At 46.2% G+C, this 26789-nt stretch overlaps 1 protein-coding gene across 1 annotated transcript in view; it reads left to right on the top strand.

Moving 5' to 3' along the window:
* LOC311146922 (uncharacterized protein) overlaps positions 1 to 26789 on the top strand; it is a gene marked incomplete at both ends in the record, with an annotated part of 99977 nt that overhangs the window by 25888 nt on the left and 47300 nt on the right. Inside the window, 3 exons of the mRNA XM_084183543.1 lie at positions 14939 to 15098; positions 20956 to 21041; positions 21724 to 21796. Coding sequence (XP_084039669.1) covers positions 14939 to 15098; positions 20956 to 21041; positions 21724 to 21796 — 319 coding nt within the window. The remainder of the gene's footprint in view (positions 1 to 14938; positions 15099 to 20955; positions 21042 to 21723; positions 21797 to 26789) is intronic.

The following is a 26789-nucleotide window of genomic DNA, read 5'->3' as shown; positions in this document are numbered from 1 at the left end:
AAAGGCAGTTCATGGCTCACATCAACACCTCCCTCTGCAACTGGATCCTGGACATCCTGACGGGCCGCCCCGAGGTGGTAAGGGTAGGCAACAACAGATCTGCCATGCTGATCCTCATCACAGGGGCCCCTCAGGGGTGCGTGCTTAGGCCCCTCCTGTACTCCTTGTTCACCCACAAGTGCGTGGCCACGCACGACTCCAACACCATCATTAAGTTTGCCGATGACGCAACGGTGGTAGGCCTGATCACCGACAACGATGAGACAGCTTATAGGGAGGAGGTCAGAGATCTGGCAGTGTGGTGCCAGGACAACTGCCTCTCCCTCAACGTGAGCAAGACAAAGGAGCTGATTGTGGACTACAGAGAAAGGAGGGCCGAGCTCGCCCCATTCACATCGACGGGGCTGTAGTGGAGTGGGTCGAGAGCTTCAAGTTCCTTGGTGTCCACATCACAAACAAACTATCATGGTCCAAACACACCAAGACAGTCGTGAAGAGGGCACGACAAAGCCTATTCCCCCTCAGGAGACTGAAAAGATTTGGTATGGGTCCTCAGAACCTCAAAAAGTTATACAGCTGCACCAACGAGAGAGCATCCTGACTGGTTGCATCACTGCTTTGTATGGAAACAGCTCGGCATCCGACTGCAAGACTCTACAGAGGGTATTGTGTAATGGCCCAGTTCATCACTGGGGCCAAGCTTCCTGCCATCCAGGACCGCTATACCAGGTGGTGTCAGAGGAAGGCCCTAAAAATGGTCAAAGACTCCAGCCACCCAAGTCATAGACTGTTCTCTGTGCTACCGCATGGCAAGCGGTACCGGAGCGCTAAGACTAGGTCCAAAAGGCTCATAAACAGCTTTGACCCCAAGCCATAAGACTGCTAAAAAGTGAATCAAATGGCTAACCAGACTATTTGCATTGAACCCCCTTTTTTTACGATGCTGCTACTCACTGTTTATTATCAATGCACAGTCACTTTACCCCTACCTACATGTACATATTACCTCAGTTACCTCAACTAACCTGTACCCCCGCACATTGAATCGGTACCGGTACCCCCTGTATATAGCCTCGTTATTGTTATTTAGTTCCTTGTTTTGATTACATTTTTTACTTTTTCTTACTTACTTAACCAACAACGCAGTTTTTAAGGGCTTGTAAGTAAGCATTTCACTGGAAAAACTGTCCACATTTACTTTTCCTCAGCCAACAGGACAAGTAACGAACAGCAAAATCACTAGCCTATGTCAATCTACTATCTCCCATAGTAGAAAAGTTGACCTATTATATTGGTCAGCTTGTCGAAAAAGAAGTAGCCTATTCCAAACATACTCTGGGGCAGTTATGGGAAGGTATATCACAAATTCAGTAGGCCTAGGCTACATAAAAAAAAAGTTAAAAAGCAGTGCGTCTGATGCAACAGATCAGAACGTTTAGCTTAAAATGTTGATAAACTATTATTTCTTCACATTATAAGCACAGCAATGCGCACAAGGCAGTAGGCTAATGTGTGAATGTTTGTTCCATAATGTAATTCGTGGGAAAACAACATTTACCACATCCGTTAGAAATGTAGACAGAGAGGAGATCTAATAGGCTACTTTGAAGCAAGTTAAGACATGTCTCATAATATGTATTAAAACGTTCAGGTTTCAAACAATTAAGTACAGTTGTTGTCGGAAGTTTACATACACTTAGGTTGGAGTCATTAAAAGTCATTTTTCAACCACTCCACACATTTATTGTTAACAAACTATAGTTTTGGCAAGTCGGTTAGGACATCTACTTTGTGCATGACACAAGTCATTTTTCCAACAATTGTTTACAGACAGATTATTTCAATTATAATTCACTGTATCATAATTCCAGTGGGTCAGAAGTTGACTGTGCCTCTAAACAGCTTGGAAAATTCCAGAAAAGCTTTAGAAGCTTCTGATAGGCAAATTGACATAATTAGAGTACCTGTGGATGTATTTCAAGGCCTACCTTGAAACTCAGTGCCTCTTTGCTTGACATCATGGGAAAATCAAAACAAATCAGTCAAGACTTCAGAAATAAATGTGTAGACCTCCACAAGTCTGGTTCATCCTTGGGAGCAATTTCCAAACACCTGAAGGTACCATGTTCATCTGTACAAACAGCAGTACGCAAGCATAAACACCATGGGACCACGCAGCCGTCATACCGCTCAAGAAAGAGACGTGTTCTGTCTCCTAGAGATGAATGTACTTTGGTGCGAAAAGTGCAAATCAATCCCAGAACAACAGCAAAGGACCTTGTGAAGATGCTGGAGGAAACAGGTACAAAAGTATCTATATCCACAGTAAAACGAGTCCTATATCGACATAACATGAAAGGCCGCTCAGCAAGGAAGAAGCCACTGCTCCAAAACTGCCATAAAAAAGCCAGACTACGGTTTGCAACTGCACATGGGGACAAAGATTGTACTTTTTGGAGAACTGTCCTCTGGTCTGATGAAACAAAAATATAACTCTTTGGCCATAATGACCATCGTTATGTTCAGAGGAAAAAGGGGGCACGCTTGCAAGCCGAAGAACACCATCCCAACCTGTGAAGCACAGGGGTGGCAGCATCATGCTGTGGGGGTGCTTTGCTGCAGGAGGGACTGGTGAACTTCACAAAATAGATGGCATCATGAGGAAGGAAAATTATGTGGATATATTGAAGCAACATCTCAAGACACCAGACAGGAAGTTAAAGCTTGGTCGCAAATGGGTCTTCCAAATGGACAATGACCCCAAGCATATTTCCAAAGTTGTGGCAAAATGCATAGCCTACTGCCTCCAGCTCATTGCAAAGTGGTGGTGACTCGCTGATGAAGCTTGCCTTCTGTTGCCGTTTGAGATGCTGCATCAGCAGCTCTTGCACTGTCTGACAGATTTTCCGCTCAAAGGCTCTGTATCTGAGTGCTGTATGCTTGTGATAAATAAGATACATAACGAATATACTGTAGCCTATACACTGCAATTTAATTCCACAAAATTATGTAAATTACCCTATAGACTGATAAGCATGACCAGTCAAATGTATTTATATCAACTGGTATTTCCGTCAATTAATAAAAATAAAAAATAAAACACATTGTCTCTTTCAAAGGCTCCCACATACAAATTGGCAACATTAGGAGCCAATCAGAATGATTTTTTCCCCCCAAAAAAAAAAGTTAGATGCACAAATATACCCACCAGACATGCTAATCTCTCACCATTTGATATGACGTCTTTTCACAGTGTTGTAGGAACAAAGTTAAATCTGTTAGATAGGTAACTCTTGGCGCCACAGAGTCTAAATGCCAAGGATTCCAGTATGTCGAGGGAGCTTACTAGTGTTTCTCTTAGAATGATTGATAGATGGAATATCCTGCCTTGGGTACAAGGTGATACCATCAGGGTGGGGAGTGCCCACTGATGGTTACCAGATGTTGTTGAAGCAATATGTAACAGGGACTATAAGAAGAGAGATATTTTCTTTGTCTAGTATTTTGGATGATAAGAGGCAACACACGTGCCGCTTGTTATGCGAACCCGGTACCGTATGTATTAAATACTTTGTATCAAATCTCCAACTAAGTGTTAAATATCTTCTTGATATTTATGCCTTTGTAACATTCTTACTCATCATTATTCACAATTCATTCAGGATTATACGTAATCATGGTAGCATCCACATTAATGTAGAAGTGTTTAGAAACATATTATATTTTTTATTTATAATGAAAGTGACTCCAAAATGACACAATACATTATTTACCATTTATTTATATTGGGCACAAAATAATCTGAAACACAACCAAAACAAACAGCAAATGCATCCAAGAAATGTGTAGAGTCACAAGCTTGACAGTCTGTACTTTAACCTCATAGTCATTGTATCATTTCAAATCCAAAGTGCTAGAGTACAGAGCCAAACAACAAAAAAGGTGTCACTGTCCCAATACTTTCGAACTCACTGTATGCACAAATATTTCCATATAGCTACAGTTGATGTTAATATTTGAGCACTGAGGTAAACACTAATGCTCAGGTACTATTTAAAAGAAAGAACAACAATTACAATAAAAAAGCTTATTCAGATTCAGAAGGGTTCTATGTAGAACCCTTCCTGCCTTTCAAAGAATCCTTCTTGCCTTTTATAGAATCGTCAGAGAACCCTTTCGTCCAAAAACGTTTATAAAAAAAATATATGTTTTATTTGGTGGTTTTAGATCACAACAGAATCACACAAAACATTTGTTTTACCTAAACAGGCCAACAGTCAGTATTTCATAAGACAATATCATTGGTTTATGTGGTACAAGTCATTGTTGACTCTAAGAAAGAATAATAATCATTACAAAAAGAATAGATACAGTAAAAAAAAATCAAGCAAAAACAAGGTATCCTTTGTTTGGCGTTGGCTTGGGCAGTGGACATTTATCTGAAGTGTTATTATTTTCCTTTTTGTGTACTTGTTTTTTGTTTGTTATATCTCATATGCGTGGTGTTGGCGTCCTGGCATCCCTATCTGCATTGCGTTTTCACCGTCTTCACTCACACACACACACTCTCAATCTCATTTTCTCTCTTTCTCTCACGCACGCACGCACACACACACACACAAACACACACAGACACGCACCCACTCTTACATACACACACTTGCACTCCTACATTCAAATACATGCACGCATTCACACGCACATGTATCCATGAGTTTTGATGTCTTGGGATATTGGTTGACCTACCTTCATTGCTTCTGTTTCCCCTGTATTTAGTCTGTATCCAGATACGACACTGTATTGTTTTATTTCATCCATAGTGGCAGGAACGGACTGAGGTATGTTTGTTAAATAGGGAATCACATCATCTGCGTACACAGCTAATTTGTGTTCCAAATCGATCTGTAGACCTTGTATTTTCAGATTGTTTCTTATATGTTCGGTTCCATGCTTAAAATGAAGATTAAGGGTGACAGAGGATCTCCCTGTCTTATTCTGGCATTTGGTGTTTTGTACATAACTGGTAGCCAGTTCAGGAAAGTTTCATAATTTTTTTTTTTTTAAACATGTTTCGAAGATGAAAGGCCATGACACCTTGTCAAAGGCTTTCTCTGCAGCTAAAGTTAGCATAAGCAGTTGATGTTTTTTCTTGAGTGTGTGTTCCATTACATTAAACGGCCGCCTAACATTATCGCTCAGAAGTCTGTTTGGTCCCATTTGGTCAGAGATTATGATATCTGGGATTATATTTCTTAATCTCTTTGCAATAATTGATGTACCATATTTTCCGCACTATAAGGCGCACCAGAGTATAAGCCGCAGCAGCTAAATTGAATGATATTGAATGATGTGTACATATATAAGCCGCACTGGACTATAAGCCGCAGGTGTTTTAATGCTTAATTACCATATGTAAGGGTTCGTGCACAGAGGGGATTGTCGGGAAAGAGACAAACTGTCTCGCTCTCGTAATGTCTGTCTGTCTTGCTCTCGTTCTGTCTCTCGTTCTGTCTCTCGTACCACTCTTGGTTCCACTTTTACTTTTGCGCGCTACCTGTCTCACTCTTTTCCGGCCTCCAGCTTTTCCTGCTGGAGCCGCCGCTTAAAGGTGGGGGGCGCGGACCGGTCATAGAGCCCATAGAGTTAAAGTTGGTGGACTGTAACCTGTAAAATCCATAGATTTAGGAGGTCTTCTAGTGGCCGTTAGCTGTAAAAATCCATAGATTAGCCGCACCGTTATATAAGCCGCAGGGTCGAAAAATGGGAAAAAGGCGCGGCTTATAGTCCAAAAATTACGGTAAGCAATTGTTGGTCGCCGTTCAGCAATGATATTGGTCGATACTATGAACTTTCTGCTGGATCTTTATTGTCTTTATGAATAACAGTAATAATAGCTGAGTTCCAGGTTGGTGCGTACTTTCTGCTGTTGAGGGCTTCACATAAGAAAGGTACTATGTCTTGTTTGAATTCCTTATAGAATTCATTAGTGTATCCGTCACTACCTGAGCATTTGAAATGTTCTGTTTTTTGAATGGTATCTGTCAGTTCTTCAGTTATTGGTTTAGTTCACTTTGCATTTTGTTAGTCTGTCACTTCAGGGAGTTTTATTTTATTTAAGTATTTTTGAATTTTCTCTGTTAGATTCTTGTACCTCTGTAGTATTTGACAAATGTATTAGCTTTTTCGGTTCTTTTGGTGAGGATTTCTGAGTTGGTATCTTTAATTCTTGGTATGTTGGCCTTTTTACTTTGTTTTCTCAGTCTAAATGTTATTAATTTCTGGGCGTTTGGGCCACTATCGTAATATTTCTGTTTAGTAAATATCAAAGCTTTTTCTATGTTTTCAGAGTAAATTTGATCTAGTTTTATTTTGTTATTTTTGTTTTTCATTTAGTATCAGTCAGTTTTCCTTTATTTTTATGTTCACTTTGAAGCCTGTTCAAGGTCTTTTCTAATTCAAATGTTTCTTTCTCTAAAAAACAATAATAATAAAAAAAAGCATATGTGTCACGACTTCCTCCGAAGCTGCCTCCCCTCCTTGTTCAGGCAGGCTTCGGCGTTGGTCGTCATCGGCCTTCTAGCCACTGCCGCTCCATATCTCATCATCAGGGGCGGCCTGTTCAATAGGGCGATATGGGCGACGCACTGCCAAACGGGAAAAGGAAGGGATTTTTTTTCTAATCAATTATATCACGGCAACAGTAGTTATCAGTGTTGTAATCTATACGTCTGATCTGCCACAGTGCCACACTGCCACTAAATGTCGAATCAGGCTAAAGTCGTGCTTCAAATGGCTCCCCCCCCTTTTGGGGCGATTTCAGTCAGGTTGAAAATCGCCCAGAAGTCTCTCATAGCCTCTAATGTAAAATCTATTTTTTTCAAATTTCAGAGCCTTCAATACAATCTCTATGGGTGTCTGAGGGCTTGCACTTACGTGCTTTCGTCATACGTAACGTAACGTAACCATGAACGTAACTGAGAAAAGAGCGGATTGTGTCTTTGAAAGAAGTTCCTTTTTGTCGGCGAACAAATGAAGATAAATTGGCAACGAAACAATTAGGACCTCCCAGACCAAATTTAATAATTCAACAGGTTTCTACTAAAGGCGGAAAGTCCTACACCCGAGGATTTTCCAAAAATTGGTACGAACGGAAAAATAACATTGCCACTCAACTTGATGAGGGATACAGGCTAGCTGTCCGCCGCCACAACGATGAGGTTAGTGTTGATAATCACAAGTTTACTGGAGAACTGAGACCAAGTAGAGACTTTGGACAGGGTGGATATGGTATAATAAAGGCAGTTTATTCAGAGGTAAAGATATCTGGAATCGCGTGCACGGACACGTTCGTCAAACTCTTAGGGAGCTATAAATTAAGCCCCATTACTTACCATATCAGATAAGAGAAATTGCTGCAGCTACATATATTTTACATCCTGGCCCTACATAGTTCACTATTTGCATCACTTACCAAAATATTACATGTGGTCATATATGCTTGGAAAGTGGAGATGCCATAGAACGTCAAAAAAGTAAACATTGCTGGAGACACATTGCCGTTTTGGAGAAGACATCGCGTTTGCTAGCGAAGAGATTTGTTGTGGCAAATGAACTTGGGCTGGGAATTGCCAGGAACCTCACGATAAGATATATGCATCAGCATTGCGAGTCTCATGATTCTATACGTATTGCGATTCGATGCTGTGATTTTATTGCGCACCATATGTCTGTTGCAGAGGGATCAGAAAGCCATGAGAACGAGTTTTGATCAGTCATGGAAATAAAAGTGCTGAAAACAAATTGGCTCCCAATGTGAAAAGATTGAGAACAAGCTATGAAGGAACAATAATGGTGTTTTGGTGCAGGTACAGCCAACTAGCGCTAAAATATTGCGATATTGTCAATACAGTATATCGTAAAGTATCACTATGTAACTCGATTTCTTTCACCCCAATCCCTCAAATTAACGGTAAATAACTGAATTGTTTGCCCCACATTTAGCTAAGATGATTAGCTAGCCAGCTAAAATGTTTTATTTAGTTAGCAGTCGCATCTACAATAGTTTACTGTCAATAACATGTCTCCAAAAATGACGTGGTGTCTCCAATTGTGTTGACATTTTACAATTGCGATGCGCATCCATGAGTATCCACTTTCTGTAGCTCAGCTGGTAGAGCATGGCGCTTGTAACGCCAAGGTAGTGGGTTCGATCCCCGGGACCACCCATACACAAAAATGTATGCACGCATGACTGTAAGTCGCTTTGCATAAAATTGTCTGCTAAATGGCATATTATTATTATTATTATTATTATCTGAAGAGAGCCCCAAAACATTGTGTGCAGACATTTTATGCAATAAATGAAGTAGGTTGAATCTAGTAGTTCTGATCTTCTGATTGGTCCTGATGAGTTGGGCGAGGTCCCCTCCAGGCTACTGTCACTGTTGCATTGGCTCTGAGTCGGGTTCTCTGTCTTCAAATGTTCAGCCTAAGAGAGGGGATTTGTGTGTGTGTGTGTGTGTGTGTGTTTAACAGTGATGATGTGTGTGTGTGTGTGTGTGTGTGTGTGTGTGTGTGTTTAACAGTGATGATGTGTGTGTGTGTGTGTGTTTGTGTGTGTGTGTGTGTGTGTCCTCAGAGCAAGAACTCGTGAGTTGGAAGAACTGAGAGGCCTATGGCGTGGGTGTTGTCCTTGGCCACCTGCTGACAAGGCTGACAAGATAGGACCCTTTTGTCCATTGTTATTGGATAGGAACAGAACTTATAACCAGCTCCTGACCTAAATAGATCTTAGCACAACATTTTACTCAACATATCATATTCCATATTCACTATAACAAATATATTTACTACGACATTAGCAAGAACCGCCACATCCTCAGCCGGCTAATCCAGTGTGTGAAGTTTTGCGGAGTGTTTGAGTTAGCTTTGCGAGGCAAAGATGAAACTGAGGGCTCCACCAACCCTGGTAAGCCAACACTTTTGAGATCAGTCAATAAATGCTTCTGGTATTGACTTATATGCTGCCCCTGTCTTCATGTTGTTGCTGGACATATCTTTTTTAAAATGTGTGTAGGTCACCTAAATCATCAGAAAAATTGCCCCCCCTGAGAATTTTTTCAGGAGCCGCCACTGCTCATCATTCCATTTGTCTTGTCTTGTCAATTACACACACCTGGTTCATATTCCCCTCATTAGTACATGTATAAGTGTTCCCTCTGCCCCCTTGTCCATGTGGGAGATTGTTTCATGTGAGATGAGTGTAGCTCGGTGGAGCTACCTGTACTTTGTATTGCCGGGGTATATTGTCCCTGTGTGCCTGTATTTCTTCCAGTGCGCCTGTTTTGCGCCCTGGACTGTTGACGCTATCCAGTGTAACTGTGTACTACGGAATAAATTCTGTATTCTGTGATTTACCCTCCTGCGCCTGACTCCTTCAAATCACACTCTCACAGAATCACCCACCCGCTATGGAGTCAGCGGGAGAGGAGCTCATGCCTGGAGTCATGGCACGGGTCCAGGAGCATTCAACGATGCTAGCCAGCTTGGGAGAAACGATGGATCGGGTTCTTCAGGTTGTCCAACGCTTGGAGAAGAGAGGACCCGGTCTATCGAGACCAGCTGGGCAACCGGATCCAGCCACCCACACCCCAGCACCCAGAGGGATCCATATATCCCGACCACGGGAGTTCGACGGGACAGCTGCTCTCTGCCAAGGATTCCTCCTCCAACTGGAGCTCTACTTTTCCAGCATCAGGCCGGCCCCATCGGAGCGGGAGAAGGTGTCCGCCCTCGACTCCTGCCTCTCGGGGAAAGCCCTGGAGTGGGCCAACGCGGTCTGGAACGAAGGAGGAGCCGCGTTGGACAACTACGGGGAGTTTGCTTGCCTCTTTCGGGCTGTCTTCGATCACCCGCCCGAAGGTCGAGAGGCGGGTGAGCGGCTGGCCCACCTGAGGCAGGGGAAGAGGACTGCGCAGGACTTCACCTTGGAGATTCGGACTCTAGCAGCTGGGTCCAGGTGGAACGAGCGGGCCCTTATCGACCACTTCTTGTGCCATCTGGGGGAGGACATCCGAAGGGAGCTAGCCTGCCGGGACACCACGTTGTCCTTCACGCATCCGTTTGGACAACCTGCTGGCAGCCAGAGGACGTCCTGGAGGGGGTCTGCCCGTTCCCACCCTGGCCGACTTGGATCCCGAGCTGATGGAGCTGGGTGGAACCGCTATCCGAGACGACAGCGCCAGTGTCACTCTGGTGGCACGAAGGGACATTACACTGCACGTTGTCATCAGCGTTCTTTTGGGTCTGGAGGCGGCAGGCAGGGCACTCTCGCATCACCCCAGGTATCGAACACCCACACTCAATCAGAGCCCTCTGCTGCGCACTGTACCCTACCCATCGACTTTCCTGATCACATGGTAGTTCCCCAGGCACTAGTCAATTCAGGCGCAGCTGGGAACTTTATGGACAGGGCATTCTCACACTGTCTAGGCATTTCATTGGTTCCCCTATCCATCCACTCCCCATCAGAGCACTTGATAGTCGACCATTAGGGTCCGGGTTTGTTAGGGAAGTTACAGCACCAGTCACCATGATTACCCACGAGACTCATTGCGAGAAAGTCACTTTTTTTATTATTGAGTCTCCTGCTTTCCCTGTGGTATTAGGTATTCCTTGGTTCGCACTCCACAACCCAATCTTCTCATGGCCGCAGAGGGTTCTTACGGGGTGGTCGCGAGAGTGTCAGGGTAGGTGTCTAGTTGTTTCCGTTGGTGCAACCACGGTGGAAAGTCCAGACAGTACCTCCACGTGCGCATTTCCACCGAATACCTAGATTTGGAGCACGCGTTTTCTAAAACGCAGGCGACCAAGTTACCACCTCATCAGGCAGGGGATTGCGCGATAAACCTCCGGGTAGACGCTGTGCCTCCCAGGAGTCATGTGTATCCCCTGTCACAGGCTGAAACGGAGGCTATGAAAACATACGTCACCGAATCCCTGTGCAAGGGGTATATACGTCCCTCCACTTCACCCGCCTCCTCTAGTTTCTTTTTTGTGAAGAAGAAAGACAGCGGTCTGCACCCTTGCATTGATTATCGATCACTGAACAAGGAGATAATAAAGATTTAGTTATCCTCTCCCCCTCATTCCTTCAGTGATCGAGTCAATGCATGGGGCGCTCTTCTTCTTCTCTTCTCTTCACCAAATTAGATCTCAGGAGTGCGTACAACCTGGTGCGTGTCCGAAAGGGGGATGAGTGGAAGACAGCATTCAGCACAACTACGGGGCATTATAAATACCTGGTGATGCCCTGCGGTTTGATGAATGCTCCATCCGTCTTCCAGTCCTTTCTGAACGAGGTGTTTCGGTACATGCTTGGTCGTGGTGTAGTGGTCCACATTGATGATATTCTGGTGTAGTCTGCTACGCGCCCAAGCATGTGTCCCTGGTTCGCAAAGTGTTGGCCCGACTATTGGAAAATGACCTTTATACCAAGGTAGAGAAGTTTCTGTTTTTCCAGCAGTCTGTCTACTTCCTCAGATACCGCATTACCACCTCAGGTGTGGAGATGGAGGGAGATCGCATTTCAGCCGTGCGTAATTGGCTGACTCCCATCACGGTTAAGGAGGTGCAGCACTTTCTTGGCTTCGCCAACTACTATCAGAGGTTTATCCAGGGCTTTGGCAAGGTCGCAGCTCCCATTATATCTCTGTTGAAGGGTGGGCCGTCCTGGCTCCACTGGTCTGCTGAGGCTGACAGGCCTTTCAGTAACCTGAGGGGTCTGTTCACCTCAGCCCCGGTACTGGCCCACCCCGATCCATCACTACCGTTCGTAGTGGAGGTGGATGCGTCCGAGGTAGGGATAGGCGCTGTCCTATCTCAACACTCGGGCACGCAACCCAAGCTCTGCCCCTGTGCCTTCTTCTCTAAGAAGCTCAGCCCGGCGGAGCAGAAATACGACGTTGGTGATCGAGAGCTGTTGGCTGTTGTCCGAGCCCTGACCGTGTGGAGGCACTGGGGCAAAACACCCTTTCCTCGTCTGGACGGACCACCGTAACCTATTCTTCACCCGGTTTGATTTCACACTATCTTACATCCCGGCTATGAAGAACGTGAAGGCAGACGCATTGTCATGGCTGTATGACACAGAGGAGAGGCCCAGAGACAACACCCCCATACTCCCGATCTCCTGCCTTGTGGTGCCGGTAATATGGGCGATGGACGTGGATATAGAGCAGGCATTACGCACAGAGCCATCTCCACCTCAGTGTCCAGCTGGGCTGCAGTACGTGCCTGCTCTTATCCGTGATCGTCTGATCTACTGGGCACACACGTCACCCTCCTATGGTCACCCAGGTATCGGTCGTACAGTGCGCTGCCTGACCGGAAAGTACTGGTGGCCTACCTTGGCTAAGGACGTGAGGGTGTATGTCTCCTCCTGCTCGGTGTGCGCCCAGAGTTAGGCACCTAGGCACCTCCCAGCAGGTAAGTTACAACCTTTACCAGTTCCACAACAACCATGGTCTCACCTGAGTGTTGATTTCCTGACTGATCTTCCCCTCTCCCAAGGTAGCACCACCATCCTGGTCGTTGTGGACCGCTTTTCCAAGGCCTGCCGCCTCCTTCCTCTGCCCGGTCTCCCCACGACCCTGCAAACTGCGGAGGCCCTGTTTACACACGTCTAACGGCACTATGGGGTACCATAGGATATAGTGCCTGACCAAGGTCCCCAGTTCACATCCAAGGTCTGGAAGGCGTTCATGGAACGTCTGGGGGTCTCGGTTTCCTCTGGTTTCCACCCCGAGTCTAATGGGCAGGTGGAACGGGTATATCAGGATGTGGGTAGGTTCCTGCGGTCCTACTGCCAGGACCGGCCGGGGGAGTGGTCGGTGTTCTTGCCATGGGCCGAATATGCCCAGAACTCTCTCCGTCACTCCTCCACTAACCTAACACCATTCCAATGTGTTTTAGGTTACCAACCGGTTCTGGCACCGTGGCACCAGAGCCAGACCGAGGCTCCTGTGGTGGATGACTGGTTTTGGCGCGTGGAGGAGATGTGGGACGCTGCCCACGTCCACCTCCAACGCGCCTTGCGTCGTCAGAAGGCCAATGCTGACCGTCACCGCAGTGAGGCCCCGGTCTTCGTACTGGGTGATCGGGTCTGGCTCTCGACCCGGAATCTGCCCCTCCGCCTGCTTGAAGCTGAGCCCGCGTTTTGTGGGGCCGTTCAAAGTCCTGAGGAGAATCAACGAGGTTACCTATAGGTTATTACCCCCCCTGATTACCGTATTAACCCCTCGTTTCATGTGTCTCTCCTTAGACCGGTGGTGGCTGGTCCGCTCCAGGAGTCTGAGGTGCGGGAGGTTCCTCCGCCTCCTCTGGACATTGAGGGGGCCCCGGCGTACTCCGTCTGTTCCATCCTGGATTCGAGGCGTCGTTTGGGGGGCCTTCAGTACCTCGTGGAGTGGGAGGGGTACTGTCCGGAGGAATGGTGCAGGGTCCCAGTGAGGGATACCCTCGATCCCTCCCTGTTGTGGGATTTCCACAATTTCCACTGAACAAAAATATAAACGCAACGTGTAAAGTGTGGGTCCCATGTTTCATGAGCTGAAATAAAATATCCCAGACATTTTCCATACGCACAAAAGCTATTTCTGCAAATTCTGTGCCCAAATTTGTTTACATCCCTGTTATTTAGCATTTCTCCTTCGCCAAGATAATCCATCCACCTGACAGGTGTGGCATATCAAGAAGCTGATTAAACAGCATGATCATTACACAGGTGCACCTTGTGCTGGGGACAATAAAGGGCCACTCTAAAATGTGCAGTTTTGCCACACAACACAATGCCACAGATGTTTTGAGGGAGCGTGCAATTGGCATAGTGACTGCAGCAATATCCACCAGAGCTGTTGCCAGAGAATTGAATGTTCATTTCTCTACCATAAGCTGCCTCCAATGACGTTTTAGAGAATTTGGCAGTACGTCTAACCAGCCTCACAACTGCAGTCCATGTGTAACCACGCCAGCCTATAACCTCCACATCCGGCTTCTTCACCTGCGGGATCAGCCACCCGGACAGCTGATGAAACTGTGGGGTTGCACAACCAAATAATTTCTGCACAAACTATCAGAATCCGTCTCAGGGAAGCTAATTTGCGTGCTTTTCGTCCTTACCATGGTCTTGACCTGACTGTAGTTTGGCTTCAGTGGGCAAATGCTCACCTTCGATGGCCACTGGCACACTGGAGAAGTGTGCTCTTCACTGATGAATCCCGGTTACAACTGTACCGGGCCAATGACAGACAGCGTGTATGGCGTCATGTGGGCGAGCAGTTTGCTGATGTCAACTTTGTGGACAGAGTGAGCCATGGTGGATGTGGGGGTATGGTATAGGCAGGCATAAGTTACGGACAAGGAACACAATTGCATTTTATCGATGGCAATTTCAATGAGATACCATGACGAGATCCTGAGGCCCATTGTGCCATTCATCCGCCGCCATCACCTCATGTTTCAGCATGATTATGCACAGTCCCATGTCGCAAGGATCGGTACACTATTCCTGGAAGCTGTGCAGCGATGCTCTCCCATCCAACCTGACAGAGCTTGAGAAGATCTGCAGAGAAGAATGGGAGAAACCTCTCAAATACAGGTGTGCCAAGCTTGTAGCGTCATACCCAAGAAGACGATTGATCCTCTGTGGCAAAATGTAGCTCTTTGGTGTATTTTGAACATTGAGAGCGGGCTTGGGCCAGGGGCCAGCCCCTGTAAGCCACTGCATTAATCCGGCCCTGTACACAGTACCTTTTAACTTGACTACAATGTCATGTAATGTAATTGATATTGGTTACCAGGGGCCTGGCTGACACCATGCAGACAGGGAAGCTGTCTAGAGTGCAGTAATGTAATGTCATGTAATTAACCTTGTTCCTAGGGGCCTGGCTGACACCAAGCAGACAGGAAAGCCTTCTAGAGAGCATTTCTCTCTGGCCATGTGGCTGATCCAGCAGAAGGTCACCAATGGACTGGTCCCTCCCCAGACCCTCACTCCCGAAATGATACCCCCGTCCGAGAGGACCACCACCCCTGTGTCTGTAAGTCACTCCCTCACCTCTAGCTCCATGTCCTCACCACTCTCCCCTCCTCAGACCCTTACTCCTGACATGATCCCCCCGTCCGAAAGGACAGCCACCACTAACCAGGCCCGGTCCTGGTCGTTCTGCCATCCTAGGCGAACCAACAAAAATCCCAGCAAAACTAGAATAGTGTAGCCTACAGTGTCGGCCCGCAATGCAATTTTATGAATGCCCATCCATGCCGTACCTTTGTAAAATCAAAGCTTAAGACAAATCGTTTTGGCTATTTAAGGTCTGCATATCAGCTACCCAAGTTTATCAGGAGTTATTTTGAACTATTTGTAATGAGAATCAATGTGTTTACACAGCGGGAAATGAAGAAGCATTTTCTTCTTCGCTATGATCAGCTCATCAAACATTTAAGAATAGGCCTACAATTTAAATCACTGATTTATGACAATTTAGCCCACGGACTGAAACTCCCAGACAGCAGTCGTGAGTAGCCTAATTTCATTCCATATTGTCCATTTTATTTTGACCTGGCATGTTTTTAGGATATGGTGTTTGTTAACATGTCATATTCAAATCGTAGCGTGGAACCCCGTATTATCGGCATATTCAACAGCGTTTAAGAAATATATTACCTTCAACAGTGTTATCTTGTGATCAAGCCATCAATGTTATGTGATTATTGGTGTTAGAAATTAGCATGTTTGACATTTCAGTGGAAATACTACTATCAACTTTTTGATAAGCGGTTTAGCAAATAAATACATCCCGTATTATCGGCATACGATCCCCAGTTATTGGCCACCTTACTATTTTGTTCAATTACAAGATATATCCGTTTAATTTTGTTCAAAAAAGAGACACACACCACTGAATTGTTTACAAGATAGTTGACTAGTTGGCTAGCCTTCCGGTAAAAAATAATGACTTGCTTTTCATTGCGTAGCCCGGTGCGCCCTCCTGTGGACTCTTAAAAAATGGTTCTTCACCAACATATTCAGTGTTGTAACCAAAAAATGTCTCATAATTTGGGAGACACTGGCAATGGTGATGCAGTTGTCAGCAGGGGGTCCAGCAGAGGCGATGGCGTCAATGGTCTCATCCATGGCAGCCCTCTCCTGTGCCCTCTGTGTTCTGAGGGCTGCCCGACACTCTTTCTCCTCTGCCTCGGCCCTCTCCTTCTCACCCCTCTCCTGCCACTGGCGCGTGTATTCCTCCCCGGTGAGGCATGTGGCGACCACAGGGAGTCTTCTGTATCGGTCCAGCCGATACTTCAGGACAATAAGAATGTGCCCCAGGTACTTCGCTATCAGCCCCCCCTCTATTAGGGGGTGCTCTTCTAGAGCTAGGGCTGGGACTGGAGCAGGGGCTGAGGGTCCTCCTGTGGTCACTGGGGAGGAGGTGCTGATGGACGGCACAGTGCTGCTGGTTCCAGGAGAGGCGGTGGTGGGACCCGGTAGGGACCGAGACGGCATTAAACAGGACCCTTCAATGGCTGAAGGGTCAAAAGGGAAGAGGCCACACTTCTTAAACCCTTCCACCACATAGCGCATGTCCTTGCATCGCTGGTACGGTTAGCGGAATACTCTGGCAAATTCTGATTTGTTTACCATGTAGGAGTGGTCAAAATGGCTGAGGTCTCCAGCTACCTTGGAGAACTCAGCCTTTAAAGGTCCAAAGTATGCCATGTCCAGCGGCTGCAGGACATGGGTGCAGTGTGGTGGAAGACAAAGAAGTATAACCCCTTCCCTTAGTGCCGCCGCGAGCACCTCCGGGTCCATGTGGCTCTTGTGTCCATCGAAGAGGAGAAGGAGAGGACGCTCTTTCACTGCATGCTTAATGAAGTGCTGAAACCACTTCCTGAACAGGTCCCCGTCAATGTAGCCACAATTTTGATATGTTAAAGCTTGACAACATTCAGCTGTTTTCGTGATATGTATTATCTAACACTTACAATTTCTTTAGTTTTTGCTGTCTTAGCAGTTCTATCAACATATTTCCACCGGTCTAATATCCATTGCTCGTGTTTCTTGGCCCAAGCAAGTCTCTTCTTCTTATTGGTGTCCTTTAGTAGTGGTTTCTTTGCAGCAATTCGACCTTGAAGGCCTGATTCACACAGTCTCCTCTGAACAGTGTCACGCCCTGGCTCTGGGGACTTTTATATGTTGAGCCAGGGTGTTAGTTTCTATGTGTTAGTTTCTGGGTGTTAGGTTCTATGTTTCATTTTCTATGTTCTTGTTCTAGTTTATGTGTTTCTATGTTGGCCGGGGTGGTTCCCAATTAGAGACAGCTGTGGCTCGTTGTCTCTGATTGGGAACCATACTTAGGCAGCCTGTTGTGCACTTGTCTTTTGTGGGATCTTGTTCCGTGTAGGTTTATGTTTATGACCGAGGACTTCACATTTCGTTTTGTTGTTTTGTTGCTGTGTGTAAGTACTCAATAAAAGATGTACGCATTTCACGCTGCGCCTTGGTCCAATCATTATAACGATCGTGACAGAAGATCCCACCAAAACAGGACCAAGCAGCGTTTCCAGGAGCAAACGCCGGGTAAGGAGCTGGAGAGGTTGGCGATGGCCCAGGTGGGCCAATGGTGGTCCTGGGAGGACATGTTCGCGGGTAAAGGGCCATGGGCTAAAGTTAAAGCCCTGGCGAGAGAGGAGGTACGGCGCCAACAGTGTCGTCGTCGGACAGACGAGAGGCACCCCCAATAAAAAAATTGGGGGGCACACGGCATGGACGACGGGGCTGCTGGAGGCAGATACAGGGCGAGTTTTTGGACGAGGAGAGAAGGCCACCAGGTTATGGGGGACATTGGTCGTTAGAGGGAGGGAGAGTGTAGAGGCACGGCGAGAGGTACTGAGGTGTGTTACCAGTCCGGTCCGGCCCGTTCCTGATCCCCGCACAAGGCCAGTGGTGTGTGTTCCCAGTACGGTCCGGCCTGTTCCTGTCCCTCGCACCAAGCCTGTGATGCGCGTCGCCAGCCCGGCCCGGCCTGTTCCTGCCCCTCGCACCAAGCCTGTGGTGCGCGTCGCCAGCCCGGCCCGGCCTGTTCCTGCCCCTCGCACCAAGCCAATGGTGCGCGTCGCCAGCCCGACCCGGCCTGTTCCTGCCCCTCGCACCAAGCCAATGGTGCGCGTCGCCAGCCCGACCCGGCCCGTTCCTGCTCCCCGCACCAAGCCTGTGGTGCGCGTCGCCAGCCCGGCCCGGCCTGTTCCTGTCCCTCGCACCAAGCCAATGGTGCGCGTCGCCGGCCCCGCCTGTTCCTGCCCCTCGCACCAAGCCAATGGTGCGCGTCGCCAGCCCGGTCCGGCCCGTTCCTGCTCCCCGCACCAAGCCAGTGGTGCGCATCGTCAGCCCGGTCCGGCCCGTTCCTGCTCCCCGCACCAAGCCAGTGGTGCGCGTCGTCAGCCCGGTCCGGCCCATTCGTGCTCCCCGCACCAAGCCTGTGGTGCGCATCGTCAGCCCGGTCCGGCCCGTTCCTGCTCCCCGCACCAAGCCTGTGGTGCGCGTCGTCAGTCCGGCACAGCCCGTGCCTGGTCAGGTACCGGTCAGCTGCTCCACACCGGAGCCTAAGCAATCCGCTCCACCGATGTCCAGTCCAGCTCCAGCCAGCGGGGCCAGACCAGACCAGGGGCGCTACGGGGCGGTTGTTAGAGGGTGGTGGTCACGCCCGGAGCCGGATCCGCCTCCAAGGTGGAATGCCCACCCGGCCCCTCCCCTGTTGGGTTTATGTTGGCGCGGTCGCAGTCCGCGCCTTTGGGGGGGGGGGGGGGGGGGGTACTGTCACGCCCTGGCTCTGGGGACTTTTATATGTTGAGCCAGGGTGTTAGTTTCTTTGTGTTAGTTTCTGGGTGTTAAGGTTCTATGTTTCGTTTTCTATGTTCTTGTTCTAGTTTATGTGTTTCTATGTTGGCCGGGGTGGTTCCCAATTAGAGACAGCTGTGGCTCGTTGTCTCTGATTGGGAACCATACTTAGGCAGCCTGTTGTGCACTTGTCTTTTGTGGGATCTTGTTCCGTGTAGGTTTGTGTTTATGACCGAGGACTTCACGTTTCGTTTTGTTGCTGTGTGTAAGTACTCAATAAAAGATGTACGCATTTCACCCTGCGCGGTAACTCTAATGAACATATCCTCTGCAGCAGAGGCAACTCTGGGTCTTCCATTCCTGTTGCAGTCCTCATGAGAGCCAGTTTCATCATAGTGCTTGATGGTTTTTGCGACTGCACATTGAAGAAACTTTCAAAGTTCTTGAAATATTCCGTATTGACTGACCTTCATGTCTTAAAGTAATGATGGACTGTCTTTTCTCTTTACTTATTTGAGCTGTTCGTGCCATAATATCGACTTGGTCTTTTACCAAATAGGGCTATCTTCTGTATACCACCCCTACATTGTCACAACACAACTGATTGGCTCAAACGCATTAAGAAGGAAAGAAATTCCACAAATTAACTTTTAAGAAGGCACACCTGTTAATTGAAATGCCTTCCAGGTGACTACCTCATGAAGCTGGTTGAGTGAATACCAAGAGTGTGCAAAGCTGTCATCAAGGCAAAGGGTGGCTATTTGAAGAATCTCAAATATAAAATACATTTTGATTTGTTTAACACTTTTTTGGTTACTACATGATTCCATGTTTGCTATTTCAGAGTTTTGATGTCTTCACTATTATTCTTCAATGTAGAAAATAGTAAAAATAAAGAAAAACCCTTCAATGAGTAGGTGTTCAAAAACTTTTGACGGGTAGTGTATATGATTTGTTATGTGTTGTTGGAGGTGGGTTTTGGTCAGTTTAGATCAGAAAATGCCGCCCTCATCAATCTGCCTCCCTAGGCGGTCGCCTAATCCTGCGTAATGGGTGGGCTGGCCCTGCCGCTACTCCTGTGAGTTACCCCCTCTCCCCTTCTCCCCAACCCCTTACCCCTCTCCTCTCCCCTTTCTTGTCCTTATCCCTCACTCTACAACCTCTCCCCAGCTCTTGCTATCTGTAGCATTACTGTACTGCATTTAAAACTCTCTCTAAAATCCCTTTACTTGCCAATTTGTGCTTTAGCCAACTCTATCTGCCCTGTTCATAGGCCTGCTGCCTCCACTGAGCATATTTGGGAATTGATGCCTTGCCTTGAATTATTGTCTGGAGTGGGACCGGATCTCGCTGCATTAGCTCACATACGCAGAGTGAGTAGCTAGCTGCCCTGCATGTGTTGTGTTGTAGTAGCACCATTCTATGATTCCCATTGTACAATATCAGATGTATTTCCTGTTGTGTATCATGACGTATTGTTTATTTATTACCAATGCCAAGGAAGGAATGAATGTCTTCTCAGATTTCAAGCCTCACCTTTGATGTTACTGTTTACAAGGCGAACACTGCAACCTTGTGGTGGTCTAGAGTGATAACACCACTGTCTGCACCTCATAATGACCTCTGGCTGTAGGGCTGATTCAGTTTACTGTGGAGGCTCTCTCTCTCTAGCTCTCTCTCTCTCTCTCTCGCTCTCTCTCTCTCTCTCTCTCTAGCTCTCTCTCTCTCTCTCTCTCTCTCTCTCTCTCTCTGCTTGACGTTCCCTCCTCTCTTCCTTCCTCCTAGTGAGCTCTCTCTCCCTCTGAGCAGAACTGACCTCCTTGACTCACTCTTCTCTCTTTCCCTATCCCTTTCCTTACCTCTTTTCATCCCTAATTTCTCCCTCTCCCCCCCATTCTTTACCCCCTCTCCCCATTATCTACCCTTCCTCCCATATCCCTTCCCTTCTTACCCCTTTACCCCTCTCCTTTGTCACCCTCTCTCTCCCTCCTCTCCCCCCTCTCTCACTCCCTCTCTCCATCCCTCCCCCTCACCCTCTCTCTCCATCTCTCCACCCTCAGGACAGCAGCAGTTCTACAGGGTCAGCTGACCTGATAGGCATCAAAGAGCTGGATGACATCAGTCAGGAAATCGCCCAGCTACAGAGGTGAGCTCTGCCCTCAACCCCTCTAACCCTAACCCCCTCTCCCAGGAGGAAATATTTGTTTGTCATTCCTTCTAAAAGTGGGAATCTTATTAAAGGGGTGAGTGATTACATTTCTCCAGCCCCATCCCAAAAATGTGGCAGGGTGACCACTTTGTTGAATCCTAGATTTTATGGGAGCACTGGGCTTAGTGGCTCTGAGTATGCTCATTCTGCAATTTGCTTCTTAGCCCAGTGTGAAGAGAGGTCTCAATAGGTTTAGATATCTTCTAGTTGCCTCGGGTGTTTGGGACACAGACACTCTCCCTGGTTTCTCCACCTCAGCTGATCCCCTATGTGATGCCATGGTGGTTTTCCTTGATGTGTGTTTTGTAAACACTGTTCTCTTCACACTGCCTCTTCAGCACTCTATCCTTAATACACTGGGATACACAGATAACCTAATGACATGTAAGCATTATGTGCTGTTCAGCTGTTGCAGCTTGTAGCAATGGCTTGGGCGCTGTTTCTCAATCTATACCTCGCAGACCCCCAGAGAGTGCACATTTGTGTTCCAACCAAGCCACTACTAATCTCCAAGTACTTGGCGGGGATAGCAACGTATCATTTGATATCATCTTCTCACCTAGCTGTGTGTGTGTGTGTGTGTGTGTGTGCGTGTGTGTGTGTGTGAATGGTGTTGTAGAGAGATGTACACTTTGGAGCAGGACATCAGGGACAAGGAGGAAGCCATCAGACAGAAGAACAACAAGGTTCAGGTGAGACTCCAAGGAATTGACTGTATTTAGAGATGCCCCATTTACTCCCTGGGTCCCAAATCAAACCCTTGCTCTTACACGTTATGCTATCCCTAGATCTAAGAGGATTGTATGCTGTTAGCAATAAGGTGACAATTCCACCTGGAATTGGGGATGAGCAGCTTTAGTCTTCAAGGGCCTCATTTGCATGATACTTCCTTGATACTAGCTTAAAGGCCCAGTGCAGTCAAAAACATAATGTTCCTGTGTTTTATATTTATTTCCACACTGAGGTTGGAATAATACTGTGAAAATGATGATAGAGCTGTTATAAAAGGCCACTTAACATTCAGCCTGTTTTGGTGGGATGGAGTTTTGGCCTGCTTGGTGACATCACCGGGCGGTATAAGTTAATAAATCAACAGCAGAGTTTCAAACCTCTCTGACAATAACAGCTAGTTTTCAGGTTACAGTTCCCTCCCATTAGGCTTGTCCAATTTAGGCTCCTCACTCAGACCAGTCCCAGACATTCCTAGGAAAATTCTTGCTTGAGAAATTGCTCTTTGCAAAGAAGCAATTTTAGTTTCTTATTGACCATTTTAATTTAAAACAATCACAATAAGGTGTGTATTCTGGTGTGTGTCCATTCATCAGGAGATACAGGGCGAACTGGACCGGAAGAGCAGTGGTCTGACTACTAACTATCAATGACTTTTTCCGCAATTTGTTGTGTTACAGCCTGAATTAATGTTTTTGTCACTGGCCTACACACAATACACCATAATGTAAAAATGAAAAGCTGAAATGTCTTCAATGAATAAATATTCAGCCCCTTTGTTATGGCAAGCCTAAATACGTTCAGGAGTAAACATTTGTTTAACAAGTCACATAGACTCAATCTGTATACAATAATAGACAAGTTTACGCGCTGTATCCCGGGTGGCGCCATAACTCTACACAAATGCATTTCATTTCCGCCGGAAGTTGTTTGCACAACGTCTGCCGGTGTAAACACAGCGATGTCGACGCTAGCTTGGGAACACGGTATCACCGATGGAGTGATAAACAACGACATTCTGTTGGAGATCAAATCACCTGTGATGGGAAACAAGTCACTTGGCAACAAAGAACTGCAAAATCACAACTGTGGCAAACGGAGATAGGGTCGATTACCATATTGCCTGCAATGGTCCAAAAGGCTACTACATGCAGGTACAAATTGGGATGCACTGCACAGGGCTTCAGCACTCCAAGTTGGTGATCTGGAACAAAACTGAGCACCTAGAAATCGAAGTACCCTACGACCAAGGCTTTGTCCAGGGGCATATCATAAGGCTGCGCACATTCTACTTTGCCCACATGCTCCCGAAAATTGTTGATGATTTTGTTGAGGGAAGGTTACAGTTCTGCAGTAAATATCTCAGCATTTTAAAACCAAAATAAACTGCCTTATTTAGGTCATGCCCACAGGAGCCAACAGATGTCCATTGTTTACATGATCTCTTTATGCTGTGCAATATATCAGTGTGCCTACTGTTTGAGTGAAAATAAAGTTTGATGTAATTTCAAACCTTAGAGTGCTACAATTTATTTTAACACAGTTCATAATTCATAGTAAGCTCATACTGTACATAAATAACACTGGATTAATTAATTGTTTTGAGGAAACTAAACAAATGGCTTCAACAAGAAAGATTGCGTGTTTAATCTTAACAGGTATTAAAAAGTAAAATACAAAAGCAGCCCACACAATTACATCACTATGAAAATATTCATATATAATATTAAAAAATACAATGCACGCAGTATTTGTTGTGTTTATCTGTATTTAATGAACAACATGGCTGGGTGTTGGTAGACAGGGACACAGGGCAAGATTCTAAACCTCACTGATCAGTGGACTCTTCAGGTTAACTAGGCCAGCACAGATGGTTAAGATGTTGTCCAGTTTCGGTGCCATGCTGATGGGAACATTCTGGGATAAAATCTTAAACACCTTCAGTCTCTGGATTGCTCTTTCCACATGTATGCGGACATTGGCTACTCGCCTGGTGCGTGTCGTCTCTTCATTGGTCAACTGATTGCGCCTGTAGGTGAAAGCAGGGATGTTCAAACTGACCCTTCTCTCATCAAGCAAGTCTCGAATGGTGAACCCACGGTCCGCCATGACCTCATCACCAGCCCTCAGATAGTCTAGGAACCCACTGTCCATGGTGATAAACTTATCGCTGCTTCTGCCAGCATAGGCATCAGATATAAACATGATTAGCCCATTAGGGGCCACAGCGACGAGATATTTCACAGTGTTGCGTGATTTATACTGGCTGAAAGTGTCACTCCTTGAGTCGTGGTTTGTGGCTCTCTGCATGGCACTTTCGGCACAGTCAATGATGCAGGTGGTTCGAGGGTAGTTCCTCTGAAACGACAAGGGCATGGTGGCACGAATGGTCTCTCTTGGAAGCCAGGGGATCAGGACTTTGAACTGTTCACCCATCACGTCAATCCAGTGACTAATCACAATGCTTGCCATGGATGTAGACACATTGAAGCGGTGAGCAATATCTCCTAATATTAGGTTTAGTTTTAGTTTCATCAATGTCATAAGTATTTGGTCAACAACAGGAAGGGTAATTGATGGCTTACTGAAAGGCAACAACACCGTCACCAGGGTGAAGAATTGAACCATAAGCACTCCTGTATACAGCCGGGACCTAGCATCATCAATGACCGTGGTGCTGGTCACAGTAGGACCCATTTCTGCCTCGCACTGTGTGGCCTTGTCTACTTTAACAGACTGTGTTGTTGAACAGTAAATGTGATCAATATGTGACGGATCCTCCCATTGGGTCTGGGCATCTCGAAATTTTGGTGTAGCAGGCTCGGCCTCACAGACAGGCTGACAGGTTTCTGGAGCATCTAAAAAGGGGAAGAGAAAACATGGATGGAGCAAAATTAATGCAGGCATAGAGTCCTCTCACTACAAACATCACAATGGGAAAATGTGTACTACAACATTGCACTCACACGCACACACACAATCATCATCACAACAGCCTGCCACCTTGCATTGTATTTATGATGTAGACTAAGACACACGCAGGCAGGCACACACACACACACACACACACACACACACACACACACACAATTAATGATGTAGCTATCGTGGGCATTGTTTGTCCCATCTCCAAAACAATCAACTGCCTTAGCAAAATACCGGTAGCAATGTTAATGTATGACAACTTCTTCATAATTAACAGTATTGTCAGCTTCATAGCTAGTTGCTGAACTTACCCTCAGATTCAAGTCTGCGTTTCTTTATCTGGGGGGAGGCAGTGGTCCGCTGGGTGAGTTGACGCCTCTTTGGCTGGGGAGGGCGATTGTATCCCAACCACAACTCTGGGAAAGGATTATCCTTGGTAGGTTTTTGGTCAACAAAGTGATAGGAACAAACAAAAACGTTGAGGGGTGGTTTCTTTAGATTCAATGCCTTCAGCCAGGTCCTTGATTCCGAGTCGGTATCAGGCTTGCGAAAAAATGTAAACAATGGAGCGCATGGACATTGCCTCTTCGTAGCTGGTTTGTGGTCGTAGCACTCTCTATCTAACCACTCGTTCAGGTGCTTTCTCGTGTTTTTGCAACCAACTACCGCACACGTCGTTCCCGAACCACTTTTCTTCATGTTGTAATTGTAATTTTTATATCCTCTTTGTCACTGCGATATCAGTGCTTTGTCGGCACAACGGAGCTAGCTAGCAAAACAAATCCAGCCCGGCAGAACGGAAGTGGATTGCATCGACGGGAGGAGTTCAGGAAGTAGAGCGGAAACGGCTCAAAAACTTGTGTATAGTGATTAAGATGATTTTTTGAATGACTAACTCATCTCTGTACCGCATACATACAATTATCTGTAAGGTCCCTCAGTCGAGCAGTAAATGTCAAACACAGATTCAACCACAAAGACCAGGGAGTTTTTCCAATGCCTCGCAAAGAAGGGCACCAATTGGTAGATGGCACCTATCCCTTTGAGCATGGTAAAGTTATTAATTACACTTTGGATGGTGTATCAGTAAACCCAGTCACGACAAAGATACAGGCGTTCTTCCTAACAGTTACCGGAGAGGAAGGAAACCACTCAGGGATTTCGCCATGAGGCCAATGGTGACTTTAAAACAGTTACAAAGTTGAATGGCTGTGATAAGAGAAGAAGGGAAAAGAAGGAAGCCTGTACAGAATAAAAATATTCCAAATCATGCATTCTGTTTGCAACATGGCACTAAAGTAGTACTGCAAGCAATGTGGGAAAGCAATACATTTTTGGCCTGAATACAAAGTGTTATGTTTGGGGCCAATTCAATACAACACATTACTGAGTAACACTCTCCATACTTTCAAGCATAGTGTTGGTTGCATCATGTTATGGGTATGCTTGTAATCGTTAAGGACTGAGGAGTTTTTCAGTATAAAAAAAAATACGGAATGGGCCTAAGCATAGGCAAAATCCTAGAGGAAAACCTGGTTCAGTCTACTTTCCACCAGACACTGGGAGATGAATTCACCTTTCAGCCGGACAATAAACACAAGGCCAAATCTACACTGGAGTTGCTTACCAAGAAGACAGTGAATGTTCCTGAGTGGCCGAATTACAGTTTTGACTTAAATCTACTTGAAAATCTATGGCAAGACCTGAAAATGGTTGTCTAGCAAAGATCAACAACCAATTTGTAAGAGCTTGAAGAAGTTGAAAATAATAAAGGGCAAATGTTGCACAGTCCAGGTGTGGAAAGCTCTTAGAGACTTACCCATAAAAATTCACAGCAGTAATCTCTGCCAAAGGTGCTTCTAAAAAGTATTGACTCAGGGTTGTGAATACTTATGTAAATGAAATATTCTGTATTTCATTTTCAATACATTTGAAAAATGCTTTCACTTCGTCATTATGGGGTATTGTGTGTAGATTGGTTAGAAAAAAATGTATATTTAATCAATTTTGAATTCAGACTGTAACACAACA

This window comes from Coregonus lavaretus, assembly GCF_964263955.1.
Source record: "Coregonus lavaretus genome assembly, chromosome: 19".
Lineage (NCBI taxonomy): Eukaryota > Metazoa > Chordata > Actinopteri > Salmoniformes > Salmonidae > Coregonus > Coregonus lavaretus.
This window is presented reverse-complemented; position numbering and strand designations above follow the sequence as displayed.